The 10,686-nt window shown below is 31.4% G+C and overlaps 1 protein-coding gene across 1 annotated transcript in view; it reads right to left on the bottom strand.

Annotated features, from left to right (window-relative positions):
• Window positions 1–1,372: 1,372 nt before the first annotated feature.
• The window catches only part of mAChR-A (muscarinic Acetylcholine Receptor, A-type), a 60,591-nt gene continuing 51,277 nt past the window's right edge, over window positions 1,373–10,686 (bottom strand). Inside the window, exon 4 of the mRNA XM_065513791.1 lies at window positions 1,373–2,442. Coding sequence (XP_065369863.1) covers window positions 1,629–2,442 — 814 coding nt within the window. The 3' untranslated portion in view covers window positions 1,373–1,628. The remainder of the gene's footprint in view (window positions 2,443–10,686) is intronic.

Here is a 10,686-nt window from a genome sequence, read left to right as displayed (position 1 = left end):
GCGAATGGCAAGGAGAAAAATTTATTTCCATTATGCAATAGGACACACTGCAAGATGCGTTTTGATGAGCCGATAAGTAAACGGCCCATGGCGGCCATCAAACCAGAAATATATGTAGAGTAAGTTCGGGTAATGTGGTATACCTATTTTTTATTTGACTATAATTTTTAGAATCTTAATTCGATTGGAACAGTTCTCAACTGGTGTTCTACTACAAGTGTTAGGTTTACATCCATGAAAGTAAAAAAGTCTTTTAAAAGAAAAAGAAAGAAAACCCATAAACAATATTGTATACTAATCCACATAACCGATGCATAGTTTTTTAATTTGTAAATGAGTTGAGTTTAATTTGTCAATGTATGCGGTTAAAGGTGGCGGCTGACCAAGCTTACCAGAAGCTCAACACATTCTTCGCTTCGTAGGAGACATTGAATGACTGTTGCGAAAATAATGTCCATATCGTTGTTCTAACTGCTCAGATAGCTTTCTTCAACTCTTCCGCTGCCCATTTTCTTACTTCACCTTTCTTTGTAATATTATTTAATTGAAATTCTTTAGCTATACCACATTAGCCGACCACGTGGTTTATTGAAATTATTATAAAATTAAATATATGCACTAAATATGCAATATTGTTGCACGTGTTATTCAATAGCAAAATATTCCCATTTGACTTTAAAATTAAATTAATAAAGTTTAAAACACGTGATTTTAGAAAAAATTAATTTTTAACAGATCACAAAAAAAGTCTACCACAAGATCACGCTGATTTTTTACAACTGACTATTTCCATGACCTGCAAATATGAAGTACACTCACCCAATGTTAATTTTCTGAGATCATAAAACTCTTAAAAGTAGCTATACCACATTACCCGAACTTACTGTAAGCCTTTTTCTCGTGCACGGTAATATGAAACTTTAGTTATGATATATGCTTATTTCATCCGGGACGCAAGTAATTCAGAAGATCTCTTAGAGAATCCAAGGTCTCTATTACATCATTAAGCTGGTCTTGTTTTCATGGTATCGACGAGAAATGTTTGTGTGGAATGAACTCGTAATTTTCAGATGTAGATGGTAGTGCTGGATCAGAACTATCTGATTGGTAACACATACTTGAAGTTGAGTGTCCTGGTGAAGATGAAAGCACTTGACTACAGCTTGTTATTTAACTTGTAAGGTGAATGACCGTGTCGTAAAATGCTAAATATAATAATCAGTCATCTGTTTGGATAATTATCATCTGCGACCACTATAGATTAACGCTGCAGTCCCGAATAAATACCATCTGTTGTAGATATCTTAATACCGATTTTCAGTTGTGATATTTCTTATTATTATAGTCTAAAAAATAAATAAAAACTTTGAAATAGGTATTTCTTATAATCAATATTTATTTTCGGGTAACAAAAAATTTTATGTAAAGACATCAACCTTAAATGAAGGTTATTATTATTATAAACACAAATGTATACATAATTAGTAATGAAATTTGTAGAATTGTGCATTTTTTTTGTAAATTAAGTAGTATTGTACTCAAATCATTTCTGCATTTTGTTTTTAAATTATGTTCTCAATACTTGAGTTTTTAGATTTTTATTTTTTTTGTTTATTTGAATAAGTTGTTCAATTATAAACGCCACGAACCATTCCTTCTCGATTTCGAGTATGCCATTTACACGTCAGTATTCTTATATAAGTTCTTCGAAATGAAGCGTTGCAAAGAGCGTAACACACCGGGTTAATAGTTGAGTTAATGTAACAAAGAGCATAAAAAAAATCCCATAGCTCATTTGGTATACAATCAGAACAGGTAGTTAGTGGTTTAATTAGCACTAAAATATTATATGGAGTCCATGTTATAATAAAACTTAAAAGTATTGCTGATAGAGTTTTTGCGGCCTTGGATTCCTGGCGTTTTTCTTGTGATTTTTTCTTTTTCTTTCCAAGGTTCCTTCCTGCAGCATGTACAGATTTACCCAACTGTTTAGGAATTATTTTTGCATTTAGTGGGATTCTAACATCAGGAGAGATATGTGACATTCGACGCCCAAGAGGCAAACTGTACTCCGAGTCTCGAGATGGTAATGTTCGACGTGGAAGTAAATTAGTGGGTGGAATTGGGGAGTCTTCGTGTATCATTTTGATTGATGGTGTCATTTCTACACCATTACTCGTATTTCCACAATCTGGTGGCAATCGTATTAGTATAGTATAAACTGATTCCTGGCTAACTGAACGTGTTCCGATTTTATTATTGCATAAAGATCGTGACTCACGAGTTCCTGCTACTGATGCTATATCTTGAACTTGAGATAGTGGTGTTAGTGGATGCCTCAGTGGAATAGGTGAAACATCTGGTAGTAATATACTCGGTGGCCGTACACCGCTTACACTTCCACCTAAAGAATACGTATCGCGCATCATACTAGAATGGCACCTATTTAAATCACAAAAGAAAAAGAAGAAACCAATATGTTAGTTAAAGAAAATCCAACAATATCTAAATATTAGTGATATAACTCTTTCAAATATTAAATCCTTAAAGGGGGGTCAGACGACATGTATTGCTTGTGTTTTGTGCCATGTATTGGGACATTTTTCCATATGTAAACATATACATACCGTGTGATCCGTATGAAACTTTGTGTATGTAAAATACATGTGTATTACACGTGACATTTTTGGCAATTAGAGCATGTTCTATTTTCGTGTGTATAACAGTGTTGTATTTTGAAATACAACACTGTGTGAGTGCAAAATAAAAAAAAAACAAAACAAAATCGAGTAAAGAAAAATCATAACAAAATAAGTTTCATTGCATTAAATATATTTATTGTTATTTAAAAACGTTTTAAATAAATATATTGTTAAAAACAACAAACATATAAACTAATAGAGGTTATGTCACATGCAATTACATATGTACGTTTGAACGTGGAAATTATGAATCGTATGTATAACGTGAATTTTGGAATTCCATATGTATCGAATACATGTCACAATACACAAGCAATACATGCCGTCTGACCCCCCTATTAGTGTTGTATTTTGAAATACAAGACTGTGTGAGTGCAAAATAAAAAAAACACAAAACAAAATAGAGTAGAGAAAAATCATAACAACATAAGTTTCATTGCATTAAATATATTTATTATGATTAAAAAATGTTTTAAATAAATATATTGGCCCATAATCATAGTCAAACACTAAAGTCGGTTCTTTTTAAAAATAACTTTAAAATAAAAACCTGCTTTTTATTAATTTGCAAACATAGTCAAAATTAAAGTATGTTTTAAATTGAACCGACTTTAACTGGGTGCCACCGCAAATGTAGAAAATGTTTTCATACAATATACAACAAAAAACAGACAAGTGGCAACGCTGAACAGCTGACATACAAAATTAAAAAAAAATCCAAAAAACGTAAACAATAAAAGTAACCGGGACATATAAAGAAAGAAAGTTGTTTGTTGTGGAAAAGTTGAAAATATAAGATTAATATCATAATTACGATATTTTGGTACTAATTTTATTGATTGATAACTGTTCAATAATTGCAAAATCTCTACCAATATCTTGTAACTTAAACATTTTTTACTTTGTGACGAACTTTTTTACTCGGCGAAGAACAGCTGATCCTGTTGTTAAACGAGTTAAAAACAACTTCAGCTAGTTTTATATTTAGAGTCGACTTCAGCGTCAGAAGTATACTTTAACTTGTCTATGATAGACCTAAAGTCCACTCTTAAGTAAAGTCGAGTTTAATTCTCTTAAAATGTACTTTATTTTTGACTATGATTATGGGCCATTGTTAAAAACAACAAACATATAAACTAATAAAGGTTATGTCCAGGGAAACCAAAATATGCAAATGCATGTTTTTTCTGGTGAGTCTAATGAGCACATGGATAAGATATTTACACGTTTCAGAACTATTTAAGAATTTTAGCATCGATTTGTTAGTGCATATTTTTGCATATTTGACCCTTAAATGCATATTTTTGCATATATTTGTTTTAAGAACATATTTATGTCATATTTTTGCGTTTTTAGAGCATATTTTACAGTTTACGGCCATTTTCACAATGTACGATTATTTCATTTTAACCGGAAAATTAACTAACTGTCGGTTTGTTTAACGGGGACCATTTAACCAACGGTTACCGATTTACGTTTCACCATCATTTGATTACTTAACCAAAGCATTCAGTAGAAAGTATGGCAATAATGCATACATTTGTTTACGAAAAATAGTGTAATGAAAGATTGAAATATAAAAAATTGTCTAAAAGACGGCATAAAAATTAATAGTTTGTGTTTTCTTAGAGGTATAATAAAAAAAACGTATAAAACTCAAAAATATTAAGGTACCTAACTGTAAAATTTACAGAACAAACTGAACAACAATTACTGAAAACCAACAAGCAAAAGTGCACATTTAAAATAAAAACTTTAAAATAAAAAACTGCTTTTAATTATTTTGCAACTATAGTCAAAATTGAAGTATGTTTTAAATTGAACCGAATTTAAATGGGTGCCACCGCAAATGTAGAAAATGTTTTCATACAATATACAACAAAATACAGACAAGTGGCAACGCCAAACAGCTGACATACAAAATTAAAAAAAAAACAAAAAAGGTAAACAATAAAAGTAACCGGGACAACTACAGAAAAAAAGTTTTTTGTTGTGGAAAAATGGAAAATATAAGATTAATATCACAATTACGATATTTTGGTACTAATTTTATTAATAACTGTTCAATAATTGCAAAATCTCTACCAATATCTTGTAACTTAAACATTTTGTCGAACATTTTTACTCGGCGAAGAACAGCAGATGCTGTTGTTAAACGAGTTAAAAACAACTTCAGCTAGTTTTATATTTAGAGTCGACTTCAGCGTCAGAAGTATACTTTAACTTGTCTATGATAGACCTAAAGTCCACTATTAAGTAAAGTCGAGTTTAATTCTCTTAAAGTATTCTTTATTTCTGACTATGATTATGGGCCATTGTATTTTAAATTTGCTCCTATAACATCAGTTGATGTTGAAAGAACATTTTCTATGTATAAAAATGTTTTCAGATCCAATAGACAACGATTTTTATTTGAAAATTTAAGTCAATATTTTGTAATGTATGTATTGCAATAATAGCCTTAATTGAAGAAGAGACTTTATATTTATATAAAATATCATCATAAAATACCTCTCGAGGCCTTTTCATATCTCAAGTTCCTATTGTTTTTATGTTGTATTTATTTTTTGTTATACTTCTTTTAGTTTATTTTTGTTTATTTTATGTTACTTTGTATTGATTTTTTTAAATAAAAGTATATTTTTTGGTTAAAAGTTTGTTTTTTTATGAGCATATTTTTAAAATTTTAAGAGCATATTTTAAAGTTTATACTGCATATTTAAAGTGCTTAAAGAGGTTTTTTTAGAGCATATTTCCGGTTTCGCTGGTTATGTCACATGTAATTACATATGAACGTGTTAACGTACATACATTCCGTAATGACCCCCTTTAAAGGAGGGTCACACGGAATGCATTCCTTATGTATTGGGACTAGGGTTTTTATCCCGGGAATTCCAGGGACAAATTTCCCGGGAATTTTGCCAATTTTTCACTACCCGATTCCCGGGATTTTTAGTCGGGATTCCCGGGAATTAAAAACTGACGAAACTACATAGAAAACAAGTTAGAACTCTATTTTTTTTTTTTAAATGAAAAGTTTTTGTTTTACAGTTTTTCCTTTATATCTCGGCAATAATAGACCGCTTATTATTATTTATTTGGGGTTTTTCGAATGAACATTTAAAAAAGCATATGGAAAACTACACGATATATAAATAATGGTGAATAATCTTCAATGTCAAGATTGACCGGTGCAAATTATTCCAAAAGTAGAACTACTTTTGATGGCGGCACACCATTTGGTATTTTCAAGTATAGAATTGATTTTGTCTATTTTGCTAACATGACAGCTTTATAATGAGTGTATATCGTCACCTAAAATGCTAAACAATGTATCATCAATAAAATAGAAATTGACTTCATTATTGATAACGATTCACTACATCATATTACATATGTACACAATTTTAAACTTTTACTATCAAAAATAACCAAGTTATAACCAAAACTGAAACTAAAGTATCATCAAGTACTGAATATTGAATATTTTTTGCAGTCTTTATGAAAATTTAATGAAGGACCCTTTTCTAGTTTAAAAAAGTAGTTGTTAGTAATTAAAATAAGAAATACATAAAAAATTTATTTAAAATAAAAAAAATATTTTTATTTAAGTTTTTATTTTTTCATGAAAATTTATATTGATGATACGTTTTTTTGTTTCAGTAAACAACAATTCACATATCTTAAAGTGTGCTTTGAAAAAATTTGTTTTTTTTATAAAATATATTTCTAGTGTCATTGATATTCAGATTTCAAAATTTTGTTACAATATCTCAAGTAGTTTTCATTTTATAAGTTTTTAGCTTCTCCTATAAACTTATGAAAAGTTATGTTACGTTATTTTGCATTTTAGGTGAAGATTGTTGTATTGTAAAATAATTTAGAAGTTTTCGAGATCAACATAAATTTTATCATTTCATTCCTTTTACTAAAAGGCTTAAGAATTTTTTTTCAATTAATTTTGAAAATGATTAAAAGCTAAATAAATCTGAATGAAGAAAAATCATTTTAACTTTAAATTTTTAGTAGATTTGAATCAACAATAATTAATTAATACGAAGCTCTATATATAATGACTATAACACTAAGTTTTTATATGAAATTTTGCTAAAATATTAATAGTTTACAGTATTATTATATATTTCGGGAATAGCCGGGAATGTAGAGAAAAATTTTACCGATTCCCGGGAATCAAAAAAGGTCTGGAAATTAAAAACCCTAATTGGGACATATATTCCATACATACATAACGTTCACACGTACATATGCAATTGCGTGTGGCATAACCTCTATTTTTCTAGTTCAGTTCGGACGTGTTTATTTTTACTCCGAGTTAACTCGTTATTTTAATGTATCTATCGGAAAATAAATATAAATATCACCTGTTTATTATTTACGCGAAAGGACGCTTTTTTTTAATAATATTATTAAATAAAAAATCAAAACAACAACTAAAAGACAAATAAGCAAAATAATTCTTTATATTTTTTTTCTTTTTTTGAACCTTTTTTTGTGCATTGACTATTAAATAAAGATCAAAGGCCCAACTATAATATGCATACACTAGCTTAAGTCAGCTTAAGCAAATGTGCGAATACATATAAAACGTATGTGACAAACTATAATGTACATAAGAGAGTTTCGTCAAGTTTCGTCGAATTTTATTTGCTTAAGCAAAGGGCGAAGCTGGTCGCACATTCCGTACGGAATCAGCTGTTTATTTATTTTATACAAAGAAAATAAAGAAATAAATGAAAATGATGAAGAAAATTTATATATTTTGATAAAATAATAAGAAATACGTATTTTTTTAATTGCAAGTTGCACATAAATGTTCAAATGGGGCTAAATAGTTTTGAATGCACGTAAGTACATTATAGCCACCTAAAAGTTTCTTTGAATTTCCTTAAGCATTTGACAGACTTTTCGTTCGGTTTTGACATTACCTTAAGCTAGCTTATGCATATTATAGTTGGGCCTCAAGAGTGTTAACGAAATTAACTACAAATACTCTTAAATGAGTCTCTTCAACGAAAACAGTGAGCGAAGGTTAAGTGTAAACGGCAGAAATGCATACGTTACAGTTAATGTAGACGAAAAAAATATAAACAAAAGAAACAGAAGAATAGATGACAACTTGTTTTTAACCGCCAAACCTGTTAACCGCGCTCGTTCTTGTTCCCCCGCATTGACAACAACTAATGATTGTCAAACAAAAGAAAATTCAATTCAATCAGAAAATAAAAATATTTTATCTGTGCCTGAAAGTATGCTAGCTATATCAGCTTCAGATACGAAATCCACCACACTAACTGCAAATTAAATTAACCCATTAAGCGGCGCTGTACCCAAGATTAGTCAACCATTAAATAATGATAATAAATCCCAAATACAGGTTGGAATGGACCGGTATATTACAGTATTAAAACGGGCACGAAGTACCAAGTCCTCGAAAGCGGCACCCTTGGCCAAATTATATAAGGATAGTGAACCTCATAGACTAAACAATGAAAATCGTTTTTCTATTCTGGAATGTGAAACTAATGAACCAGTAAATAAAATCCATTCTACAAAACCACCCCCCATTTACTTGAGAGAAAATAATTCGAATCCACTGGTTCAGAGCCTGATCTCATTAATAGGAGAGAACTCTTTTTACGTAATCCCAATCAAGAAAGGCACGATTCATGAAACTAAAATACAGGTCAATAGTGAAAACGATTATAGAAAGGTTGTAACATATTTTGAAACTCAAAAGAAAAGTTTTTACACTTATCAGCTGAAAGGAAGCAAGGGTCTACAAGTTGTAATAAAGGGTATTGACTGTAATGTTGAACCACTCGAAATAAAGCAAAGCTTAGAAGATAAAGGCTATAAGACAAAAAATGTGATAAATATTAGAAATCGCGAAAAAATACCCCAACCACTCTTCTGTGTTGAACTTGAACCCGGTGACATAAACCTGAAAAAAATGAAACACATCCCATATATAACTTGAAGTACTTATTGCATCGTAAAATTACGGTAGAAGAACCACACAAACGATTTGGCCCCGTTCAATGTATGAATTGCCAAGAATATGGACACACCAAGGCATATTGCAAATTGCCACCAGTATGTGTCATTTGCGGGGAGTTGCATAACACATCCCAATGTAACAAATCTAAAGATGATCCTAAAATAAAAAAATGCAGCAATTGCGGAGGTAACCACACAGCAAACTACAGGGGTTGTCCTGTCTACTCATTTGTTAAAAAATCACAAAGCCAGAAACCAAAGATTTTCCCTGCTCAGCCATTAAATAACATCAATTTGAACTGCAACAGACATATGACAACAAAGTAACATATGCAAATGTACTTAGAAACAACCAAACTCAGCCGCAAGTCCGTCAACTCCAAAACGAAAATATGAACCCAGAGGTAAGAGAGCAAACGCCAATTTTCAATTTTACCAGACTAGAATCTACAATAGAAACTCTTGTGCAATCGGTAAATAACTTAACAAACTCAATGAGTAACATGATGCAAGAAATGCTTAAGATGCAATCAATGTTATTGCAGGCTGTGCATAACAGACCATGAACTGCCTAAGAATATGTTTTTGGAATGCAAACGGCATACGCCAACACAAAAACGAACTCGAATATTTTTTAAGAAACCAACAAATTGATGTAATGCTGGTTTCTGAAACTCATTTGACGTCCAGAAGTTCCTTTCGAATAAATGGATATGTAATATATGACACCAAAGATCCCAGAGGTAGAGCATGCGGAGGCTCGGCAATTTTAATAAAAGCTCGAATAAAACACTACTTAATGTGTGATTTTTGCGAAGATTATCTTCAAGCTACTATAATCTGTCTTGAAGATTTTCATCGAAACTTAGTGATTTCATCGATATACTCACCCCAAGATTCTCAATTACAGAAAGTCAATATAATAGATTTTTTAAATCACTAGGCCCCCGTTTCCTGGCTGCTGGTGATTATAATGCTAAGCACACATTCTGGGGATCACGACTGATTACCCCTAAAGGTCGTGTTTTGTTCGACTCAATTTCTAAAATGGGTTTGCATGTGCTTTCGAGCGGCCAACCTACTTACTGGCCTACTGACCCACGAAAAATACCGGATGTTATTGATTTTAGCGTGATGAAAAATATCCCTAGAGAAATGATTCAAATTGAATCCTCGCTGGAACTATCTTCAGATCACTCACCCACTATTATTACTTTATTGAGCCCCCTATAAATTGTATCCCGACTGGTAATTTAGCGATGGCAGGCACAAGAATAAATTGGCTCAAATATAAAAAATACCTCAGTACACATTGCTCGGAAAACATACCGCAAAGAACACCAGAAAACATCGATCACTCTCTTATCAATTTCGATAAAAATCTCAGAATGGCTGCTCAACATGCTACCCAAACCCCCCCACAATTCAGATATAATATAATTAATTCTGCAGATGTCGAACGGCTCTTAAATGAAAAAAGAAGATTTCGAAGAGAGTGGCAATTGCACAAATCCCCCCAACTAAAATCGAAGCTTAAAGATTGTATAAAAAGACTTAAAAAGCTCTTGGAATTTCGAAAAATGGAATCACTGAATAAATATTTAGAAAGCCTAGACGCAACCCCGCAATCGGATTACTCATTATGGCGTGCAACAAAAAATCTTAAAAGACCCGTTATATGTAAGCCCCCCTTGCGAAATTCAAGTGGTGGTTGGGCAAGAAATGATACTGAAAAAGGGAATCTGTTTGTTAATCATTTAAAAAAAAGTATTTACACCGAACATATCAAACAAAGCAATTGAGTTGCCACCTGTTGCACCCTATTTTGGAGCAGCCGTACCCCTACGTTTTGAGATTCGAGAGATCGAAAATGCTATTGCTGATTTAAATCCCGAGAAAGCGCCTGGTATGGACAAGATCAGCAACAAGATGCTTATGGAGCTACCCCGGATAGCAATAAAAATAA

This window comes from Calliphora vicina, chromosome 5, assembly GCF_958450345.1.
Source record: "Calliphora vicina chromosome 5, idCalVici1.1, whole genome shotgun sequence".
Classification (NCBI taxonomy): domain Eukaryota; kingdom Metazoa; phylum Arthropoda; class Insecta; order Diptera; family Calliphoridae; genus Calliphora; species Calliphora vicina.
The sequence above is the reverse complement of the archived record's forward strand: the minus strand, read 5'-3'. Positions and strand labels throughout refer to the sequence as shown.